We start from the raw sequence: 26003 nt of genomic DNA on the forward strand, positions 1-26003 counted from the left end.
GTTATATTCTTGTATATAGGGGGCAGTATTATAGTAGTTATATTCTTGTACATAGGATTAGTATTATAGTAGTTATATTCTTGTACATAGGAGCAGAATTATAGTAGTTATATTCTTGTACATAGGAGCAGAATTATAGTAGTTATATTCTTGTACATAGGAGTAGTATTATAGAAGTTATATTCTTGTACATAGGAGTTGTATTCTAGTAGTTATATTCTTGTACATAGGAGTAGTATTCTAGTAGTTATATTCTTGTACATAGGAGCAGTATTATAGTAGATACACTCACCGGCCACTTTATTAGGTACACCTGTCCAACTGCTCGTTAACACTTCATTTCTAATCAGCCAATCACATGGCGGCAACTCAGTGCATTTAGGCATGTAGACATGGTCAAGACAATCTCCTGCAGTTCAAACCGAGCATCAGTATGGGGAAGAAAGGTGATTTGAGTGCCTTTGAACATGGCATGGTTGTTGGTGCCAGAAGGGCTGGTCTGAGTATTTCAGAAACTGCTGATCTACTGGGATTTTCACGCACAACCATCTCTAGGGTTTACAGAGAATGGTCCGAAAAAGAAAAAACATCCAGTGAGCGGCAGTTCTGTGGGCGGAAATGCGTTGTTGATGCCAGAGGTCAGAGGAGAATGGCCAGACTGGTTCGAGCTGATAGAAAGGCAACAGTGACTCAAATAGCCACCCGTTACAACCAAGGTAGCCAGAAGAGCATCTCTGAACGCCGCACAGTACGTCGAACTTTGAGGCAGATGGGCTACAGCAGCAGAAGACCACACCGGGTGCCACTCCTTTCAGCTAAGAACAGGAAACTGAGGCTACAATTTGCACAAGCTCATCGAAATTGGACAATTGAAGATTGGAAAAACGTTGCCTGGTCTGATGAGTCTCGATTTCTGCTGCGACATTCGGATGGTAGGGTCAGAATTTGGCGTCAACAACATGAAAGCATGGATCCATCCTGCCTTGTATCAACGGTTCAGGCTGGTGGTGGTGGTGTCATGGTGTGGGGAATATTTTCTTGGCACTCCTTGGGCCCCTTGGTACCAATTGAGCATCGTTGCAACGCCAAAGCCTACCTGAGTATTGTTGTTGACCATGTCCATCCCTTTATGACCACAATGTACACAACATCTGATGGCTACTTTCAGCAGGATAATGCAATGCCATGTCATAAAGCTGGAATCATCTCAGACTGGTTTCTTGAACATGACAATGAGTTCACTGTACTCCAATGGCCTCCACAGTCACCAGATCTCAATCCAATAGAGGAGCATCTTTGGGATGTGGTGGAACGGGAGATTCGCATCATGGATGTGCAGCCGACAAATCTGCGGCAACTGTGTGATGCCATCATGTCAATATGGACCAAAATCTCTGAGGAATGCTTCCAGCACCTTGTTGAATCTATGCCACGAAGAATTGAGGCAGTTCTGAAAGCAAAAGGGGGTCCAACCCGTTACTAGCATGGTGTACCTAATAAAGTGGCCGGTGAGTGTATATTCTTGTACATAGGAGCAGTATTATAGTGGTTATATTCTTGTACATAGGAGCAGTATTATAGTAGTTATATTCTTGTACATAGGAGTAGTATTATAGTAGTTATATTCTTGTGCATAGGATTAGTATTATAGTAGTTTTATGCTTGTACATAGGAGCAGTATAATAGTAGTTATATTCTTGTATATAGGAGGTAGTATTATAGTAGTCATATTCTTGTACATAGGAGCAGTATAATAGTAGTTATATTCTTGTACATAGGAGTAGTATTATAGTAGTTATATTCTTGTAAATAGGAGCAGTATTATAGTAGTTATATTCTTGTACATAGGAGCAGTATTCTTGTACATAGGAGCAGTATTCTAGTAGTTATATTCTTGTACATAGGAGCAGTATTATAGTAGTTATATTCTTGTACATAGGGAGCAGTATTATGGTAGATATATTCTTGTACATAGGAGCAGTATTTTAGTAGTTATATTCTTGTACATAGGAGCAATATTATAGTAGTTATATTCTTGTACATAGGAGCAATATTATAGTAGTTATATTCTTGTACATAGGGAGCAGTATTAGAGTAGATATATTCTTGTACATAGGAGCAGTATTATGGTAGATATATTCTTGTACATAGGAGCAGAATTATAGTAGTTATATTCTTGTACATAGGAGGTAGTATTATAGTAGTTATATTCTTGTACATAGGAGGTAGTATTATAGTAGTTATATTCTTGTACATAGGAGCAGTATTATAGTAGTTATATTCTTGTACATAGGAGCAGTATTATAGTGGTTATATTCTTGTACATAGGAGCAGTATTATAGTAGTTATATTCTTGTACATAGGAGTAGTATTATAGTAGTTATATTCTTGTGCATAGGATTAGTATTATAGTAGTTTTATGCTTGTACATAGGAGCAGTATAATAGTAGTTATATTCTTGTATATAGGAGGTAGTATTATAGTAGTCATATTCTTGTACATAGGAGCAGTATTATAGTAGTTATATTCTTGTACATAGGAGCAGTATTATAGTAGTTATATTCTTGTACATAGGAGCAGTATTATAGTAGTTATATTCTTGTGCATAGGAGCAGTATTATAGTAGTTATATTCTTGTACATAGGAGCAGTATTATAGTAGCTATATTCTTGTGCATAGGAGTAGTATTATAGTAGTTTTATGCTTGTACATAGGAGCAGTATAATAGTAGCTATATTCTTGTGCATAGGAGTAGTATTATAGTAGTTTTATGCTTGTACATAGGAGCAGTATAATAGTAGTTATATTCTTGTACATAGGAGTAGTATTATAGTAGTTATATTCTTGTAAATAGGGGGCAGTATTTTAGTAGTTATATTCTTGTACATAGGAGCAGTATTCTAGTAGTTATATTCTTGTACATAGGAGCAGTATTATAGTAGTTATATTCTTGTACATAGGGAGCAGTATTAGAGTAGATATATTCTTGTACATAGGAGCAGTATTATGGTAGATATATTCTTGTACATAGGAGGTAGTATTATAGTAGTTATATTCTTGTACATAGGAGCAGTATTATAGTAGTTATATTCTTGTACATAGGAGGTAGTATTATAGTAGTTATATTCTTGTACATAGGAGGTAGTATTATAGTAGTTATATTCTTGTACATAGGAGGTAGTATTATAGTAGTTATATTCTTGTACATAGGAGGTAGTATAATGGAGGATTATGTAGATAATCTGTTTTCCCATAGTCCAAACAGCAGCACAACAGATGGGGTATTCCTGCCCCTGCGTGCAATCAGGACAGGTGGAACTTTTACTCAAAGAACCTCCCCTATAAGAGGTCACCAGACCTCCCCCTCCTCGTGTTAGTTCTAAAGTAGAGATTTCCAAACCCTTCAGAAAATTAACAAGCCAAACATACAGGGAGGGAGCTTTGTGCTGCTGTTTGGACTATGGGAAAACAGATTATCTACATAATCCTCCATTCCCCATACGTCCAACACAGCAGCACAACAGATGGGGAGGTAGCAAGAAATCCCCCCCTAGGGTGGGACTTCCTGACAAACTGATGTCAATACCGAGCGACCGAAGGCAGCCGCCTCCGCGCTAAAATCGTCCAACCTATCATGTCTCACAAAAGTTAAGTGAGAACTCCAGGTCGCTGCCGCACAAATCTGGTCCAGGGAGATGGAATATCTCCCCCCACATGTCGTGGCAACTGCACAACTAGAATGTGCCCTTAAAACTCAGGCGGAAGTAGGCCCTGAGTACTGAATGCTTGAGAGATGGCCTCCTTGATCCATCTCGCCAATGTTGCCTTCAAGGCTCTACACCCCTTGTATTTTCTGAAAAGACTTACCAGAAAGGTTTTCTGGGTCGACGGGACTTTTTGGAATAAATCCCGGGAGATATCTTAATTGTACCCTGTCTGGAAGAATAGTAAATACGGCTCAGAGGCTGCTAAAGCCTGCAGTTCTCCAGTACGCCTAGCTGCTGTGACGGCTAAAAGGAATTCCACTTTGCAGAAGAGGAACTTTAGTCCTATGTCTTGTAGTGGTTCAAAGGGGGGCCCACAGAGCCCCTGCAGTACCATAGCTAAATCCCATTGGGGGATTAGGACTTGGATTGCGGGTTGGAGCCACCGGCCCCTCTTAAGGATTAATTTACCAACGAATCTTGAGACAATCTTATCCCTAATACGGCTGAAAGGGCAGCTACATGCACTTTTAATGTCACCGGGGTGAGGGCTTTCTCCAGCCCGCTTTACCAAAACTCCAATACCGTCTCCATAACTGGTATTGCACGTTGATTCTCTGTGCACCATTGCTGGTAAATTCTGCCAATCCTCATGTAGCTTCTATTCATAGAATCTGCCCTTGAGCAGGCCAGTGTTGTCCGCATGGCCTGTGACAATCCCCCATGTCCGTATAGGGTGCGGTCAACCTCCAGGCTGTCAGGTTGAACCTCTTCAGGTCCTGGCATAGCCACTTGTTTCGGGTTACCAGGTTGTGAAGAAGTGGAAGCCTCCAGTAATTCCCTCGACTCATCTGTATGAGGTGGGTAAATCATGCCCTTTTTGGCCAGAACGGTATGATGGCAATCACCCATACCTGGTCTTGACTGATCTTGGCCAATACCTTCGAAACCATGGGAAGTGGAGGGAAGATGTATGCCAGCCTGAACCTCCAAGGTATTGATAGGGCATCTACTGCCAAGGGGTTGTCCTCCTGGTAGAGGGAACAGACCCTCTCCACCTTGGCATTGTACTGGGTGGCCATCAGATCCACCTTGGGGAGACCCCTCATCCGAGTCAACTGACGAAAGACCTCCTGGTTGAGGGACCACTCGCCCGACACTGCTTCTCCCCTGCTGAGCTGGTCTGCCAGCACATTCAGATGTCCCCTTATGTGCACCGCACTGAGGTGGCTTAGATTTTCCTCAGCCCAGGAAAAAAAAAATCTGATCTGTTAGCTTGAAGAGGGAGGGGACCTCATCCCTCCCTGCTTGTTCAGGTAGAGGACCACCGTGACGTTGTCCGTTCTGACTCTGACCGCCTTGCCGCGTAGATCCTGGGTGAAGTATAGCAGGGTTCAATACACTGCGCAGACTCGCGCCAATTCGATGACTGAGCAGTCTCCAGTCGGCTCCATGTCCCTTGTGCCAGGGTCTCCCCCCGATGCGCTCCCCAGCCATGGAAGGAGGCATCCGTTGTCAACAGGGTCCAGTCGGGCTGGACCGTGGACATCCCGTCCTTCAATAGGGACCACCATTGCAGTGATCGACGGGTACTGATGGACAACTGGATAGGCTTCTTCAGCCCTGAGGGGCTGCGGCTCCAAACCTTGAGGATCTCGCTCTGTAGTGGACGCATATGCTCTAGTGCCCATGGAACTGCATCTGCAGCTGCTGACATTAAACCTAGGACCTTCATTGAGGTTCTTACCCGAACCTCCCGCGTATCCGCCAGATGTTGCAACGCCCGACAAATCTACTCCTTCTGACTGTGAGGGAGAGATATCTCCATCCTCTGAGAGTCCACAATGAACCCAAGAACTGGATTCTGGTGGTGGGGACGACTGCCGAGTTTTGACCATTGATCAGCCCGCCTAACTCTTCTAGGAAGGCGATAGTGATCCTTAGGTGGGCCGCGAGAACCTCTGTTGAGTGGGCCTTTAACAGCCAATCGTCTAGGTACGGTATGATGAATATACCTTGGAGCCGAAGAGCTGCAACGACCGGGGCCACGACCTTTGTAAAGGTGTGGGGGGGGCGAGGATATTCCGAACGGAAGAGCTGTGAACTGCAGATGACACAGAGTACCGTTCAGCACAACCCCGATCCTCAAGAACCTTCTGTGTGGCGGAAATATCGGGACGTGTAAATATGCGTCCCTTAAATCTAGGGTGACAAACCTGTCTCCTCGGTGCAGAAAAGGTGTCACTGACCTGATAGTTCCCTTCCGGAAACGGGTCTTGAGGACGTATTGGTTGAGAAATCTTAAATCGACCACCATTCTCTGACTCCCGATGTTTTGGGTCCCAAAAACACTGGAGAGTAAAATCCGGTCGATTGCTCTGCCAGGCACTGGCTCTAGAGTGCCTTTGTCCAGGTATCCCTGAACAGCGTTCTCCAGAAGGATCTGCTTTTGAACACAAAACGCGGGTTTACACAAATTTGTCGGGTGGGTGAGATGTGAACTTTATTTTGTAGCTCGAATACACGAGCTGGAGGCCCCATGGGTCCTGAATGTGACGGCTCCATGCCGCCGAGAAGTGGGAAAGTCGACCTTCCACTGGCAAAGCGGATACAAGGGGAGGGGGGAGTAGACGTCAGAAGGTAGTTTTCTCCTTCTCAGGCTCTCGGATGGTGTGTCAATTTATACCTCCATAATGGTATCCAGCTCTTTCCAAAAGAGCCTGCCCGGCTCAAACGGAAGTGCGCACAAGTTGTATTTGGAAGTACTATCTGCCCTCCAGGGCTTCATCCACAGGGGGCGTTTTGCGGCCGTGGCTAATGAGATAGCCTTCGCCGCAATCTTCACTTGATACAAACCTGCTTCTGCCAAATAATCCACTGCTACGGAGGTGGAGGATAGGAACGCCAGAAGATCATCACAGGAAACACCTGTATAGATATCTCTACACAGAGTAGATCTATTACCTCGCAGGAACTGAACGACTTCTCCTGTTGAACTCCCACGGAGGCCTGCGCAGATGCTGCAGTATAAATTCGGTGCAGGGAACCCTCTGCACACCTGTATATCGCCTCCTGGAGATTTGAGCCATCTTCTGATGGCACTAACGTGCGCCTCGATAATTTAGAGACAGCCATATCGACTCTTGGGGGAGGACCCCAACGATCAAATTTGTAGTGACGCCGACACAGTAGGCATTAGTCAGGCAGCCCACAGGCAGATGGCACAGATGGAGAAGGCAGATCTAGCCTTCGGGTAGAGTACGAACAGTATAGAACTCTAGACCCGGTGCACTTAACATAAAAGTCTGTTTCCTTACAGACAGCAACACGAAAAAAACTCCCCTTTTTTTTTTTTTTTTTTTTTTTTAAAGGGACTTGTTCACTCACAAAAGTAGTCTTGGTGCACCTTAGCTTACCTCACCAGAGCTGTGGGAGTTGCTGGACAACTCACTGCCATCTCATAGGCTGCAGTTCCCATTAGCTGCGCTTTAGGGCAGCGGGAAGCCCGGCCAGATAGGTGCGGTAAAGCCATAACAATCGCACAGGGCATCGCAATAGACATGCACAACTATGCACTAAGCATAAAGGGAGCAGAAGCTGACACACAAATTCCATGCCTGTGAACTGTAACACAGCCAGGCACCTACAGGCCACAGTAATAGACATAAGTGCTCACACTATGCACTAAGCATGAAGGGAAGCAAGGCTCTCACACAAATTCCATGCCTGCATGTAACAAAGACAGGTACATACACACCACTGCAATAGACATAAGTGCTACACTATGCACTATGCATGAATGGAGCAAAGGCTCCACCCAAATTCCATGCCTGCCTGTAACACAGACAGGCCATTGCAATGGAAATGAGTGCTCACACTATGCACTAAGCATGAAGGGAAGCAAGGCTCCCACAAAAATTCCATGCCTGACTGTAACACAGACAGGTACATACAGGCCATTGCAATAGACATACAATCGACATAATAGAGTGCCCATAGCAAAAAGTATCAGTGCTTTTAGTTTTCAGAAAACACAGAGGAAAGCTAGGACTCAGCTTACCTTATTGGGCAGTGAATGAGCTGTGCACAGCTGAACCATCAGACATCCTGCAAAGCAGGTAAGACAAAACCTAAATCTTTCTCTCAGAAGGAAAGAAAGAGAAGGAAAGAAAGGGAAAGAAGAAGGAGCTAACAGCCACCTTCTTCCGATCCCGGAGGAGGCCACAGGCCTCCTCACCACCTGTCCCTGTCCGCAGGACAGAAAAAAACACGAGGAGGGGGAGGTCTGGTGACCTCTTATAGGGGAGGTTCTTTGATTGAGTAAAAGTTCCACCTGTCCTGATTGCACGCAGGGGCAGGAATACCCCATCTGTTGTGCTGCTGTGTTGGACGTATGGGGAATAGTAGTTATATTCTTGTACATAGGAGTAGTATTATAGTAGATATATTCTTGTACATAGGAGCAGTATTATAGTATTTATATTCTTGTACATAGGAGCAGTATTATAGTAGTTATATTCTTGTACATATGAGGCAGTATTATAATAGTTATATTCTTGTACATAGGAGTAGTATTATAGTAGTTATATTCTTGTACATAGGAGTAGTATTATAGTAGTTATATTCTTGTACATAGGAGCAGTATTATAGTAGTTATATTCTTGTACATATTAGCAGTATTATAGTATTTATATTCTTGTACATAGGAGCAGTATTATAGTAGTTATATTCTTGTACATATGAGGCAGTATTATAATAGTTATATTCTTGTACATAGGAGCAGTATTATAGTAGTTATATTCTTGTACATAGGAGCAGTATTATAGTATTTATATTATTGTACATAGGAGCAGTATTATAGTAGTTATATTCTTGTACATAGGGAGCAGTATTAGAGTAGATATATTCTTGTACATAGGAGCAGTATTAAAGTAGATATATTCTTGTACATAGGAGCAGTATTTACTAGTTATATTCTTGTACATAGGAACAATATTATAGTAGTTATATTCTTGTACATAGGGAGCAGTATTATAGTAGATATATTCTTGTACATAGGAGCAGTATTATAGTAGATATATTCTTGTACATAGGAGAAGTATTATAGTAGTTATATTCTTGTACATAGGAGTAGTATTATAGTAGTTATATTCTTGTACATAGGAGTAGTATTATAGTAGTTATATTCTTGTACATAGGAGCAGTATTATAGTAGCTATATTCTTGTACATAGGAGCAGTATTATAGTAGTTATATTCTTGTGCATAGGAGTAGTATTATAGTAGTTTTATGCTTGTACATAGGAGCAGTATAATAGTAGTTATATTCTTGTATATAGGAGCAATATTATAGTAGTTATATTCTTGTACATAGGAGCAGTATTATAGTAGTTATATTCTTGTACATAGGAGCAGTATTATAGTAGTTATATTCTTGTACATAGGAGGTAGTATTATAGTAGTTATATTCTTGTACATAGGAGGTAGTATTATATTAGTTATATTCTTGTACACAGGAGGTAGTATAATAGTAGTTATATTCTTGTACATAGGAGTAGTATTATAGTAGTTATATTCTTGTACAAAGGAGCAGTATTATAGTAGTTATATTCTTGTACATAGGAGTAGTATTATAGTAGTTACATTCTTGTACATAGGAGCAGTATTATAGTAGTTATATTCTTGTACATAGGAGTAGTATTCTAGTAGTTATATTCTTGTACATAGGTGTAGTATTCTAGTAGTTATATTCTTGTACATAGGAGTAGTATTCTAGTAGTTATATTCTTGTACATAGGAGCAGTATTATAGTAGTTACATTCTTGTACATAGGAGCAGTATTATAGTAGCTATATTCTTGTACATAGGAGCAGTATTATAGTAGTTATATTCTTGTACATAGGAGTAGTATTATAGTAGTTATATTGTTGTGCATAGGAGTAGTATTATAGTAGTTTTATGCTTGTACATAGGAGCAGTATAATAGTAGTTATATTCTTGTATATAGGGGGCAGTATTATAGTAGTTATATTCTTGTACATAGGAGCAGTATTATAATAGTTATATTCTTGTATATAGGAGCAATATTATAGTAGTTATATTCTTGTACATAGGAGCAGTATTATAGTAGTTATATTCTTGTACATAGGAGCAGTATTATAGTAGATATATTCTTGTACATAGGAGGTAGTATTATAGTAGTTATATTCTTGTACATAGGAGGTAGTATTATAGTAGTTATATTCTTGTACATAGGAGGTAGTATAATAGTAGTTATATTCTTGTACATAGGAGTAGTATTATAGTAGTTATATTCTTGTACAAAGGAGCAGTATTATAGTAGTTATATTCTTGTACATAGGAGTAGTATTATAGTAGTTATATTCTTGTACATAGGAGCAGTATTATAGTAGTTATATTCTTGTACATAGGAGTAGTATTCTAGTAGTTATATTCTTGTACATAGGTGTAGTATTCTAGTAGTTATATTCTTGTACATAGGTGTAGTATTCTAGTAGTTATATTCTTGTACATAGGAGCAGTATTATAGTAGTTACATTCTTGTACATAGGGAGCAGTATTATAGTAGATATATTCTTGTACATAGGAGCAGTATTATAGTAGATATATTCTTGTACATAGGAGGTAGTATTATAGTAGTTATATTCTTGTACATAGGAGGTAGTATTATAGTAGTTATATTCTTGTACATAGGAGCAATATTATAGTAGTTATATTCTTGTACATAGGAGTAGTATTATAGTAGTTATATTCTTGTACATAGGGAGCAGTATTATAGTAGATATATTCTTGTACATAGGAGCAGTATTATAGTAGATATATTCTTGTACATAGGAGCAGTATTATAGTGGTTATATTCTTGTACATAGGAGCAGTATTATAGTAGTTATATTCTTGTACATAGGAGTAGTATTATAGTATTTATATTCTTGTGCATAGGATTAGTATTATAGTTGTTTTATGCTTGTACATAGGAGCAGTATTATAGTAGTTATATTCTTGTATATAGGAGGTAGTATTATAGTAGTTATATTCTTGTACATAGGAGCAGTATTATAGTAGTTATATTCTTGTACATAGGAGCAGTATTATAGTAGTTATATTATTGTACATAGGACTAGTATTATAGTAGGTATATTCTTGTACATAGGAGTAGTATTATAGTAGTTATATTTTTGTACATAGGAGGTAGTATAATAGTAGTTATATTCTTGTACATAGGAGTAGTATTATAGTAGTTATATTCTTGTACATAGGAGCAGTATTATAGTAGTTATATTCTTGTACATAGGAGTAGTATTATAGTAGTTATATTCTTGTACATAGGAGCAGTATTATAGTAGTTATATTCTTGTACATAGGGAGCAGTATTATTGTAGATATATTCTTGTACATAGGAGCAGTATTATATTAGATATATTCTTGTACATAGGAGGTAGTATTATAGTAGTTATATTCTTGTACATAGGAGCAGTATTATAGTAGTTATATTCTTGTACATAGGAGGTAGTATTATAGTAGTTATAATCTTGTACACAGGAGAAGTATTATAGCAGTTATATTCTTGTACATAGGAGGTAGTATTATAGCAGTTATATTCTTGTACATAGGAGTAGTATTATAGTAGTTATATTCTTGTATATAGGAGGTAGTATTATAGTAGTTATATTCTTGTACATAGGAGCAGTATTATAGTAGTTATATTATTGTACATAGGACTAGTATTATAGTAGGTATATTCTTGTACATAGGAGTAGTATTATAGTAGTTATATTCTTGTACATAGGAGGTAGTATAATAGTAGTTATATTCTTGTACATAGGAGCAGTATTATAGTAGTTATATTCTTGTACATAGGAGCAGTATTATAGTAGTTATATTCTTGTACATAGGAGTAGTATTATAGTAGTTATATTCTTGTACATAGGAGCAGTATTATAGTAGATATATTCTTGTACATAGGGAGCAGTATTATTGTAGATATATTCTTGTACATAGGAGCAGTATTATATTAGATATATTCTTGTACATAGGAGGTAGTATTATAGTAGTTATATTCTTGTACATAGGAGCAGTATTATAGTAGTTATATTCTTGTACATAGGAGGTAGTATTATAGTAGTTATAATCTTGTACACAGGAGCAGTATTATAGTAGTTATATTCTTGTACATAGGAGGTAGTATTATAGCAGTTATATTCTTGTACATAGGAGCAGTATTATAGTAGTTATATTCTTGTGCATAGGAGCAGAATTATAGTAGCTATATTCTTGTGCATAGGAGTAGTATTATAGTAGTTATATTCTTGTGCATAGGAGTAGTATTATAGTAGTTTTATGCTTGTACATAGGAGCAGTATAATAGTAGTTATATTCTTGTATATAGGGGGCAGTATTATAGTAGTCATATTCTTGTACATAGGAGCAGTATTATAATAGTTATATTCTTGTATATAGGAGCAATATTATAGTAGTTATATTCTTGTACATAGGAGCAGTATTATAGTAGTTATATTCTTGTACATAGGAGCAGTATTATGGTAGATATATTCTTGTACATAGGAGCAGTATTATAGTAGCTATATTCTTGTACATAGAAGCAGTATTATAGTAGTTATATTCTTGTACATAGGAGTAGTATTATAGTAGTTATATTCTTGTGCATAGGAGTAGTATTATAGTAGTTTTATGCTTGTACATAGGAGTAGTATAATAGTAGTTATATTCTTGTATATAGGGGGCAGTATTATAGTAGTTATATTCTTGTACATAGGAGCAGTATTATAATAGTTATATTCTTGTATATAGGAGCAATATTATAGTAGTTATATTCTTGTACATAGGAGCAGTATTATAGTAGTTATATTCTTGTACATAGGAGCAGTATTATAGTATTTATATTCTTGTACATAGGAGCAGTATTATAGTAGTTATATACTTGTACATAGGAGTAGTATTATAATAGTTATATTCTTGTACACAGGAGTAGTATTATAGTAGATATATTCTTGTACATAGGAGCAGTATTATAGTAGTTATATTCTTGTACATAGGGAGCAGTATTAGAGTAGATATATTCTTGTACATAGGAGCAGTATTAAAGTAGATATATTCTTGTACATAGGAGCAGTATTTACTAGTTATATTCTTGTACATAGGAGCAATATTATAGTAGTTATATTCTTGTACATAGGGATCAGTATTATAGTAGATATATTCTTGTACATAGGAGCAGTATTATAGTAGATATATTCTTGTACATAGGAGCAGTATTATAGTAGCTATATTCTTGTACATAGGAGCAGTATTATAGTAGTTATATTCTTGTACATAGGAGTAGTATTATAGTAGTTATATTCTTGTACATAGGAGCAGTATTATAGTAGTTATATTCTTGTACATAGGAGCAGTATTATGGTAGATATATTCTTGTACATAGGAGCAGTATTATAGTAGCTATATTCTTGTACATAGGAGCAGTATTATAGTAGTTATATTCTTGTACATAGGAGTAGTATTATAGTAGTTATATTCTTGTGCATAGGAGTAGTATTATAGTAGTTATATTCTTGTACATAGGAGCAGTATTATAGTAGCTATATTCTTGTACATAGAAGCAGTATTATAGTAGTTATATTCTTGTACATAGGAGTAGTATTATAGTAGTTATATTCTTGTGCATAGGAGTAGTATTATAGTAGTTTTATGCTTGTACATAGGAGCAGTATAATGATAGTTATATTCTTGTATATAGGGGGCAGTATTATAGTAGTTATATTCTTGTACATAGGAGCAGTATTATAATAGTTATATTCTTGTATATAGGAGCAATGTTATAGTAGTTATATTCTTGTACATAGGAGCAGTATTATAGTAGTTATATTCTTGTACATAGGAGCAGTATTATGGTAGATATATTCTTTTACATAAGAGCAGTATTATAGTAGCTATATTCTTGCACATAGGAGCAGTATTATAGTAGTTATATTCTTGTGCATAGGGAGCAGTATTAGAGTAGATATATTCTTGTACATAGGAGCAGTATTAAAGTAGATATATTCTTGTACATAGGAGCAGTATTTACTAGTTATATTCTTGTACATAGGAGCAATATTATAGTAGTTATATTCTTGTACATAGGGATCAGTATTATAGTAGATATATTCTTGTACATAGGAGCAGTATTATAGTAGATATATTCTTGTACATAGGAGCAGTATTATAGTAGCTATATTCTTGTACATAGGAGCAGTATTATAGTAGTTATATTCTTGTACATAGGAGTAGTATTATAGTAGTTATATTCTTGTACATAGGAGCAGTATTATAGTAGTTATATTCTTGTACATAGGAGCAGTATTATGGTAGATATATTCTTGTACATAGGAGCAGTATTATAGTAGCTATATTCTTGTACATAGGAGCAGTATTATAGTAGTTATATTCTTGTACATAGGAGTAGTATTATAGTAGTTATATTCTTGTGCATAGGAGTAGTATTATAGTAGTTTTATGCTTGTACATAGGAGCAGTATAATAGTAGTTATATTCTTGTATATAGGGGGCAGTATTATAGTAGTTATATTCTTGTACATAGGAGCAGTATGATAATAGTTATATTCTTGTATATAGGAGCAATATTATAGTAGTTATATTCTTGTACATAGGAGCAGTATTATAGTAGTTATATTCTTGTACATAGGAGCAGTATTATAGTAGTTATATTCTTGTACATAGGAGGTAGTATTATAGTAGTTATATTCTTGTACTTGGGAGGTAGTATTATAGTAGTTATATTCTTGTACATAGGAGGTAGTATAATAGTAGTTATATTCTTGTACATAGGAGTAGTATTATAGTAGTTATATTCTTGTACAAAGGAGCAGTATTATAGTAGTTATATTCTTGTACATAGGAGTAGTATTCTAGTAGTTATATTCTTGTACATAGGAGTAGTATTCTAGTAGTTATATTCTTGTACATAGGAGTAGTATTCTAGTAGTTATATTCTTGTACATAGGAGCAGTATTATAGTAGATATATTCTTGTACATAGGAGGTAGTATTATACTAGTTATATTCTTGTACATAGGAGGTAGTATTATAGTAGTTATATTCTTGTACATAGGTGGTAGTATTATAGTAGTTATATTCTTGTACATAGGAGCAGTAATATAGTAGTTATATTCTTGTACATAGGCGGTAGTTTTATATTAGTTATATTCTTGTACATTGGAGTAGTATTATAGTAGTTATATTCTTGTACAAAGGAGCAGTATTATAGTAGTTATATTCTTGTACATAGGAGTAGTATTATAGTAGTTATATTCTTGTACATAGGAGCTGTATTATAGTAGTTATATTCTTGTACATAGGAGCAGTATTATAGTAGCTATATTCTTGTACATAGAAGCAGTATTATAGTAGTTATATTCTTGTACATAGGAGTAGTATTATAGTAGTTATATTCTTGTGCATAGGAGTAGTATTATAGTAGTTTTATGCTTGTTCATAGGAGCAGTATAATGATAGTTATATTCTTGTATATAGGGGGCAGTATTATAGTAGTTATATTCTTGTACATAGGAGCAGTATTATAATAGTTATATTCTTGTATATAGGAGCAATATTATAGTAGTTATATTCTTGTACATAGGAGCAGTATTATAGTAGTTATATTCTTGTACATAGGAGCAGTATTATGGTAGATATATTCTTGTACATAAGAGCAGTATTATAGTAGCTATATTCTTGTACATAGGAGCAGTATTATAGTAGTTATATTTTTGTACATAGGAGTAGTATTATAGTAGTTATATTCTTGTGCATAGGAGTAGTATTATAGTAGTTTTATGCTTGTACATAGGAGCAGTATAATAGTAGTTATATTCTTGTATATAGGGGGCAGTATTATAGTAGTTATATTCTTGTACATAGAAGTATTATACTAGTTATATTCTTGTACATAGGAGCAATATTATAGTAGTTATATTCTTGTACATTTGAGCCGTATTATAAAGTTATATTTTTGTACATTGGAGGTAGTATTATAGTAGTTATATTCTTGTACATAGCAGCAGTATTGTAGTAGTTATATTCTTGTACATAGGAGCAGTATTATAGTAGTTATATTCTTGTACATAGGAGCAGAATTATAGTAGTTATATTCTTGTACATAGGAGGTAGTATTATAGTAGTTATATTCTTGTACAGAGGAGCAGAATTATAGTAGTTATATTCTTGTACATAGGAGGTAGTATTATAGTAGTTATATTCTTGTACATAGTAGCAGTATTATAGTAGTTATATTCTTGTACATAGGAGCAGTATTATAGTAGTTATATTCTTGTACATAGGAGCAGTATTATAGTAGTTATATTCTTGTATATAGGAGTTAGTATTATAGTAGTTATATTCTTGTACATAGGAGCAGTATTATAGTAGTTATATTCTTGTACATAGGAGGTAGTATTATAGTAGTTATATTCTTGTACATAGGAGGTAGTATTATAGTAGTTATATTCTTGTACATAGGAGCAGTATTATAGCAGTTACATTCTTGTACATAGGGAGCAGTATTATAGTAGATATATTCTTGTACATAGGAGCAGTATTATAGTAGTTATATACTTGTACATAGGAGTAGTATTATAATAGTTATATTCTTGTACATAGGAGTAGTATTATAGTAGATATATTCTTGTACATAGGAGCCGTATTATAGTAGTTATATTCTTGTACATAGGGAGCAGTATTAGAGTAGATATATTCTTGTACATAGGAGCAGTATTAAAGTAGATATATTCTTGTACATAGGAGCAGTATTTACTAGTTATATTCTTGTACATAGGAGCAATATTATAGTAGTTATATTCTTGTACATAGGGATCAGTATTATAGTAGATATATTCTTGTACATAGGAGCAGTATTATAGTAGATATATTCTTGTACATAGGAGCAGTATTATAGTAGCTATATTCTTGTACATAGGAGCAGTATTATAGTAGTTATATTCTTGTACATAGGAGTAGTATTATAGTAGTTATATTCTTGTACATAGGAGCAGTATTATAGTAGTTATATTCTTGTACATAGGAGCAGTATTATAGTAGTTATATTCTTGTACATAGGGGCAGTATTATAGTAGTTATATTCTTGTACATAGGAGTAGTATTATAGTAGTTATATTCTTGTGCATAGGAGTAGTATTATAGTAGTTTTATGCTTGTACATAGGAGCAGTATAATAGTAGTTATATTCTTGTATATAGGGGGCAGTATTATAGTAGTTATATTCTTGTACATAGGAGCAGTATTATAATAGTTATATTCTTGTACATAGGAGCAGTATTATAGTAGTTATATTCTTGTACATAGGAGGTAGCATTATAGTAGTTATATTCTTGTACATAGGAGGTAGTATTATAGTAGTTATATTCTTGTACATAGTAGGTAGTATAATAGTAGTTATATTCTTGTACTTAGGAGTAGTATTATAGTAGTTATATTCTTGTACAAAGGAGCAGTATTATAGTAGTTATATTCTTGTACATAGGAGTAGTATTATAGTAGTTATATTCTTGTACATAGGAGGTAGTATTATAGTAGTTATATTCTTGTATATAGGAGCAGTATTATAGTAGTTATATTCTTGTACATAGGAGCAGTATTATAGTAGTTATATTCTTGTACATAGGAGTAGTATTCTAGTAGTTATATTCTTGTACATAGGAGCAGTATTATAGTAGTTACATTCTTGTACATAGGGAGCAGTATTATAGTAGATATATTCTTGTACATAGGAGCAGTATTATAGTAGATATATTCTTGTACATAGGAGGTAGTATTATAGTAGTTATATTCTTGTACATAGGAGGTAGTATTATAGTAGTTATATTCTTGTACATAGGAGCAGTATTATAGTAGTTATATTCTTGTACATAGGAGTAGTATTATAGTAGTTATATTCTTGTACATAGGGAGCAGTATTATAGTAGATATATTCTTGTACATAGGAGCAGTATTATAGTAGATATATTCTTGTACATAGGAGCAGTATTATAGTGGTTACATTCTTGTACATAGGAGCAGTATTATAGTAGTTATATTCTTGTACATAGGAGTAGTATTATAGTAGTTATATTCTTGTGCATAGGATTAGAATTATATTAGTTTTATGCTTGTACATAGGAGCAGTATAATAGTAGTTATATTCTTGTATATAGGAGGTAGTATTATAGTAGTTATATTCTTGTACATAGGAGCAGTATTATAGTAGTTATATTCTTGTACATAGGAGCAGTATTATAGCAGATATATTCTTGTACATAGGAGCAGTATTATAGTAGCTATATTCTTGTGCATAGGAGTAGTATTATAGTAGTTATATTCTTGTACATAGGAGGTAGTATAATAGTAGTTATATTCTTGTACATAGGAGTAGTATTATAGTAGTTATATTCTTGTACAAAGGAGCAGTATTATAGTAGTTATATTCTTGTACATAGGAGTAGTATTATAGTAGTTATATTCTTGTACATAGGAGCAGTATTATAGTAGTTATATTCTTGTACATAGGAGTAGTATTCTAGTAGTTATATTCTTGTACATAGGAGTAGTATTCTAGTAGTTATATTCTTGTACATAGGAGTAGTATTTTAGTAGTTATATTCTTGTACATAGGAGCAGTATTATAGTAGTTATATTCTTGTACATAGGAGGTAGTATTATACTAGTTATATTCTTGTACATAGGAGGTAGTATTATAGTAGTTATATTCTTGTACATAGGAGGTAGTATTATAGTAGTTATATTCTTGTACATAGGAGGTAGTATTATACTAGTTATATTCTTGTACATAGGCGGTAGTATTATATTAGTTATATTCTTGTACATTGGAGTAGTATTATAGTAGTTATATTCTTGTACAAAGGAGCAGTATTATAGTAGTTATATTCTTGTACATAGGAGTAGTATTATAGTAGTTATATTCTTGTACATAGGAGCTGTATTATAGTAGTTATATTCTTGTACATAGGAGTAGTATTATAGTAGTTATATTCTTGTACATAGGAGTAGTATTCTAGTAGTTATATTCTTGTACATAGGAGTAGTATTATAGTAGTTATATTCTTGTACATAGGGAGCAGTATTATAGTAGATATATTCTTGTACATAGGAGCAGTATTATAGTGGTTATATTCTTGTACATAGGAGGTAATTTTTATTAGTAAAAACAAAACAAAAATACATTACATTCCAGCAGAATTAATAACTAATAATAATAATATAACATAAATCAGACATGTCTGTCAGATAACAAAAATGAGAATCACTTTAACTTAAGAGTCCATTGCTGGCAGGATAAAGAGGGGGAAAAAAAATAAATCCATAAATAAATGAACAGACTTATTTGCAGTGTTATCAGAATATTCAGCAATCGATATATACATTTCTCCACAATTTTACATTATCAGACTTTTTTCTGACCTCCAGAGACTTTATCCACCTCAGTTCAGACATGATATACGTGACAGCGGTCATATGACGGAAGGGCTCTCTGTGTAGGGACACCTGGGTCCTCGTATGCCAGTGATAATATTTGATGACAGTAATAATAATATACAGGGTCTCCCGGTTAATGTCACCTATATTAGTTGGGATGCCATATATGATTTCGGGGTATTTGAGTGATTGTAATCGGGGAATTTTCAGCCTCCGGGATATTTCCTGCCAGATCTTTCGCCCTCCCCCGCACTCTGATATAAAATGTGCCATGGTCTCCTCCTGCTGACAACCTAATGGACATGCCCGATCTGTCACACTGAGATGTTTTAGGTTGCCTCTTACAAAAAGTTTCCCATGCAGAGATAGCCAGGCAATGTCAAAGAACTTTGCAGGGAGCCTCAGACCAGTGAGGAGCCTCAGACTATCCTGCAGGGTTATAGATGTACAGTCCCTCAATGCCGGCTGGAGACAATAGAAGGTCTTACATACCCTGGTGTATAGATCTCTCCTGGTCTTACTCACCAGATAGGTCTTTTCAATACCCCATTTTTTCAGGCACCTTATGCCATAGTCCAGATACTGGGGGAGGTAGTCACGAGTCGATCGACCCCTCTTAAGGCTGCCGCCTCGCACCCAGGATTCTGCAAAAGGCAATATCCAGTCCCTGATACTATTTACCCACAGGGAGCTGTTATCTGAGTCCAGGCAACCAAAATTTACTTTTAGAAACATGGAGTCAAAAAACACCCTTGGATTTAACATATCCAGCCCACCCTCTCTCCTCTGTAGGTAGGTTATCCCTCTTTTTACTGGGTTCAACCTGTTCCCCCACAAAAGTTGGAAGAACAGGCTAAAGAGCCTAGCGGAGAAAGATTCTGGCAAAGGAAAGACAACAGAGACGTACAAGAAGACAGGGACCAGGTAAGTCTTCAACATTTTAACCCTTTCTCTATAGGTCAGCCTCCAGTTCTTCCATCGCTGAACCTTTGCATTTCCGGATTCCAACTTTTCTTCCCAATTTAGTCTGCAATTATCATCCCTCCCGAATTTCACCCCAAGGATCTTAATATAGGAGGAGGCCTGGGCAAACTGCGGCAGATCAAATGTAGGACCAGTATGACCCGTCCAGAGAGCTTGACTCTTCTCAAGGTTGACAAGAGACCCGGAGGCCTCTGAGTAACTTCTGATGGCTGCAGACAACATCTCCACCTCACGAGGCTCAGATATCACCACAGTCACATCATCCGCGTAGGCAACAACTCTCAGGGGCAAGCAGTGGGGGACCGGCGCCCCCTGAAAATCACACTCCTGCAGTGACCTAAGAAACGGGTCTATGGCAAACACATACAGTAATGGACTCAGTGGGCAACCTTGTCTCACCCCTGCCTCAACCCTGAAAGTATCACCCTGCCAACCATTAATCAGAGGAAAGCTCTCCGCCTCACGGTACAAAGTTCTCAGCCAATCCACAAATTGTCCCGGAATACCGTACTTTGTCAAAGTCGCCCATAGATACTCATGGTCTACTCTGTCAAAGGCCTTAGCCTGGTCAAGACTCACAACATATCTCCCACACCTCAGAGCTTTACATCTCTCAAACATCTCCCTTATCGAGATAACTGCTCCAGAGATGTTCCGCCCTTTAACTGTGCCAAACTGTGAGCCTGCCAACAGTGCCGGGGACAAACAAACTAATCTAGAGAACAGAATTTTTGCAAGAATCTTCCTATCGACATTCAAGAGGGCAATCGGCCTCCAGTTCTTGATGTCACTAGGCTCTTTACCTTTAGACAGCAGGATCAGGGAGGACACTCTCATGGATGGAGGCATCAGGTGGTTTTCTAGACTAGTTTTGTATACATCCACGAGAATTGGTGCCAAGAGGTCTCGGAATTTCTTATAGAACTCAGCTGTAATCCCATCTGGACCTGGTGCCTTCTTCAGATGTAACTTATCTATGGCCTCTTTCACCTCCTCCACTGTTAACTCTGCTGTCAAAGGAGAAAAGTCCAAATCATTAGTATCAGGACCTGGAGTTGCCTCCAAGAATTGAGCCACCTTCTCTCTATCCAAAACCTTCTTCTGAAACAAGTCAGCATAGTAAGTTCTCACCACCCCCAGGATACCCTCCCGAGACTCCTGTAAAACACCCTGGGAGTCAGTGAGACCTGTGACCGATTTATTTGCCACCCGCTCCCTGCAATTCTCAAAAGGATCCGGAGCCCCTAAGGACCCATAATCCCGTTCAAGAACCAGGGATGTATACCTGCGGTACTGATACTGACTGATCTCAGATTTCAGCCGGTCAATCTTCTGTTGGTTATCCCCGCCCGCCGAATAGAGTGACTCTAATTCTTTCCGCAGCCTGAGATACTGGCTATACTTACTCTTCCCCTTCTTAACTGACAGTCTCCTTAAGAGGGATCTGATCTCCTCCTTGACATCCTCCCACCAGTCTGCCATGTTATCATAAAACACCACTCTCTCAAGCTGGTTCTGAAATAGAGAGTGGACACAACTCCGGACACAGTCATCGTCCAAGAGGCTGGAATTGAGCTTCCATAGGCCTCTCCCAATATCAGGGCGTTTTGTGGAGCCCAAGCAAAAATACAAAGCCAGATGGTCAGAATAAGGGACTGTCTTTTCACTTTTCTCACTAACATGCTCAGCGGGACTGACCAGAGCTAAGTCTATCCGACTGCATCTACCAGCGCAGGAGTAAGTGAATTTTGGTTTCCTACCACCCTCAGTAAACACATCAGACAGACCAGCCTGGGAAATAATTCTGCTTAAGACCTTGCAGTCCCTGGTGAGAGGCCGACCAGTAGGTCTGTCACTGGATGACATGGTGGCATTGAAGTCCCCTGCCATGACTACCGGAACAGATGTAAACAAGTACTGCTTGACTTCATCAAACAGACGTGCCCTTTCCATCACCGACTGCGGTGGACCATAGATATTAATGAGTCGGAGCCTTCTGCCTCGGATGGTAACTTCTAAAACCAGGCACCTCCCCATCAGAACCTCAGTTAGTCTGTGTATGGTGACATCAGGGGTGTTAAACAGTATAGAAACCCCGGCATAAGGTTCCACAGCCAGAGACCAGAAGGACGGGCCAGATTTCCATTCTCTCTCTGCTTCTCGTATTAGTCCTAAAGTATTTAAACGGGTTTCTTGTAAGAAATAGACATCGGCATCAAGATATCTCAGATGTTCATACACTGCGTGTCTTGTCCTCCTTGCTCGGATGCTATTCACATTACTAGAGATAACTTTAAGATAGAAACCTGCCATCAGAACAACTAGGAATATGAGAAACAGAGAGATGGGCCCCATTGTCATAGGTCAGAGTCAGAGGTGTCCTGGTGACCAGCTGTTTCCATGTCTGATTCGGACTGCCCCTCATCTCGGTGGGGTCTCCTCTTAGTGGGGGGATCGCCCTCTGGCTCCTCCTCATACTCCGCCATCATTCGTGAGAGTTCTCTGTCTAGTTCTGCTTCTCCGTCTGACTCTGATAGGACACTAAATCTATTCCCCGTTGCAGTGACCTCGCCTGCACTACTTACTCTCATCTTTGTAGGCTTTTCTACTGTGGTCCACTCACCCTCAGGCTTACGGCTGGCTTTATCCTTCTTCCTCCTTTTATTATTGTTGGATGATCGGGCAGGAGAAGAGACGACCACTGAGGGTTGTACAACCTGCTCGACAACCTCCATGGTCGTCTCAATGGGACCTGACTCGGCCTGGTCTTGGGTGGTATCACCTGTATGTGGTTGAGGCTCCGCCTCCGTGACTACTGACCCTGACAATAGCGCCTCCTCCTCCTCCTGTATGTCATCAGCCGCTGCCAGCAAGTCCTCATCAGGGCTATCCTTACAGATGTTATGCCAGGCATCAGGACAATCTCTGTGGGGGTGACCGATCCTACCGCACAGGTTACACCTAATGCTTTGGCATGTGGCACTCACGTGGCCCATTTCATTACAGAGGCTACACTTTACCATGGAGCATACACTGGCCACATGGCCGGCCTTCCCACACTTGAAGCACCGGCGAGGCTGACCCGCATAGAAGCAGATCCCTTTTTCTCGGCCTATAAAGAACGAATTGGGCAGATGTTGGGTTATGTTGTTCTGCTGACGTAACTTCACCAGGACCCTCCACCCACCGGTCCAGACCCCGTCTTCATCCCTGTTCTTACTAAGATCAGACATGAGGTCACAATGCCTCCTGAGCCAGATGACTATGTCCTGAGGGGGAACGGCTTCATTCCAAAATACAATTGTGACAGAGGCTGTATCTGGCCTAGAGATGGGGATGAAACTGAACTTATCCCAACCTTCCGTATCTCTCAACCTGGTGAGATTGGCCCAGAACCGGTCCAGATCAGACATCAGCTTAAAACTAACATCGTACCCCTGGCGGTCAGGAAGGTTTATGACGGCCAGGATATCAGTCGGCACAAAGCCCATCTGGGTACATAGGAGCTCTCGGACCACAAACCTCCTATCCGGCAGATCCTCCTTGGCACCTCCGTGCCTAAACCTGACTACATTCCTCCTCCTGAAAGCCTGGCCTGTATAATTGGAGTTTGATGCAAAAGATGGAGCACCGCGGCTCCAGGCATTCCCTGAGGAGGTACGGCCGGATCCGCCATCTTGGCGTGTTTGTGGGCGCTGTGTGGGCTGCTGAGCACCTGTACCATGCGGTTCTGCTACTGCGCGAGTATCTAGAGGGGGAAAGTCCTGCACACTGGACTGTCCTGTGTCCGCCCCACCATCAACCTCTATGTCTGCAATATCACCAGACTCCAGAGACTGGACTGCAGAGGGGTCTGACGCCATAGATCGTGAAGGAACCCCCCCAGAAACACCTTCCCCTGCTGGGCCGTTATCACATACAGGAATATCCATAATATCAGGCACATTAGTCAGACAATCAGCGGCAGCAGAGTCCTGCACAGCAGAGTCCATATTAGTATTATAGTCAGCGGCAGCAGAGTCCTGCATAGCAGAGTCCATATTACCACTACAGTCAGCGGCAGCAGAGTCCTGCACAACAGAGTCCACAACCTGTAACCCCAAATATGTTACTCCCCCAGTACCTTCAGGTAAGAGTCCATAGTCCTGCTGCAATGACTTGTCTCCTGGGACTTGTGGTGTCTGCACAGCTGCTACTTCATTACCATTAGGCAGGGGTCCATGACCTGGTTGCAAAGTGCTGGTTGCTGGGACTTGTGGTGCCTTGCTGAGAACTGCTGCAGGTTTTTGCTGTTGCTGAACACTGGTCGCTTTCCCGTACAAATTCCCTTCCTTAAAAGGGAAACTTGCTGGCTGCAGAACTGGTTTTACATGGGACTGCTGGCTGCCACCTTGCAAGGGTTCAGACCCAGCTTTGGCACAAGGTGATGGTGACTTCTGGTATTCCTGGAACCGCTGCTGGTTTCTGTATGATTCTCCCACCGGTCCCATTTGCTCCAGTACAGTCTCGGTCTCCCGTACGTTCTCGGCGAGCTCTTTCGCCAGTGCGCTCAGCTTCCTGTCCAGTAACACCAGTTTCTCAGGGCATGCAGACTTTTTTAGATTATAGGCACATTCAATCTGTCTCTGCAGATATATTTTACTGGCCTTCAATGTCTCCAGTCGCTTGACCAGTGCTGGTATCTCATCTGCCAGGCGCAGTTCTGGTGCTCGCTCAGTAGCTGTGACAGTTTGTGCATTGTTGGAAAGCTTTGCAGGTTGGTTACCCCCAGTATGGCTTCTGGTTGGTGTAGCCTGTGATTTCTGACATGCTACGGCTGTTGTCACTGCCATGGGCCCACAATGTCCAGACTGGGGACTATGTCCCAGTTTATTTCCAGTGACTGTACTGCTGGTACCTTGAAGCTTCCCCGCTGGTCTCCCTTTGATCTCCTCCACTGCCTTCACTACATTTTTGTAGTTACCGCTTCCAGATCTTGTCCGCTCAGACCGTACCAATACAGACTGCTGCATGTTCTCCTGCATGGTCTGCTTCTCCAGGGATGTTCTCCTCTGTCTGCAGGAGGGTGGGGTGGACTGGACACCTGCAACCTGCAATGGAGTCTGCACAGGCTGCAAAGTTTGCTCCTTACATTCAACCATTTTGCTTGGTTGTTGCACCGTACTACTGCTTGCTTCCGTTACTTCTTCCTTTACAACTTTCTTCCCATCTTGGCTTGCTGCACTAGGACTGCTGACACACTGGACACGATTCCCATTACTGGGGACTTTAGGATTTCCATCCATTTTTTTAGTTGTCTGGGAATTGCTTCCCAGAGAAGGCCTTGGAGCCTGGGCCTTGGCAGGGGAACTTCCCCACCCAGGGTGGCCCCGCCCTGGGCTATCTCCAGACATCAGGAGCCTCAGGAGAGCTACAAAAACACGTCCTCACAGCTAGGAGGTAGTATTATAGTAGTTATATTCTTGTACATAGGAGCAGTATTATAGTAGTTATATTCTTGTACATAGGAGGTAGTATTATAGTAGTTATATTCTTGTACATAGGAGCAGTACTATAGTAGTTATATTCTTGTACATAGGAGTAGTATTCTAGTAGTTATATTCTTGTACATAGGTGTAGTATTCTAGTAGTTATATTCTTGTACATAGGAGCAGTATTATAGTAGTTACATTCTTGTACATAGGGAGCAGTATTATAGTAGATATATTCTTGTACATAGGAGTAGTATTATAGTAGATATATTCATGTACATAGGAGGTAGTATTATAGTAGTTATATTCTTGTACATAGGA

General features: G+C 38.7%; 1 protein-coding gene across 1 annotated transcript in view; it reads right to left on the reverse strand.

Moving 5' to 3' along the window:
* Positions 1-7413: 7413 nt before the first annotated feature.
* Positions 7414-26003, reverse strand: part of LOC142214604 (B-cell receptor CD22-like) — a 71103-nt gene continuing 52513 nt past the window's right edge. The window contains exon 8 of the mRNA XM_075283544.1: positions 7414-7430. Coding sequence (XP_075139645.1) covers positions 7414-7430 — 17 coding nt within the window. The remainder of the gene's footprint in view (positions 7431-26003) is intronic.

The sequence above is a fragment of the Leptodactylus fuscus genome, chromosome 7 (genome assembly GCF_031893055.1).
Source record: "Leptodactylus fuscus isolate aLepFus1 chromosome 7, aLepFus1.hap2, whole genome shotgun sequence".
Lineage (NCBI taxonomy): Eukaryota > Metazoa > Chordata > Amphibia > Anura > Leptodactylidae > Leptodactylus > Leptodactylus fuscus.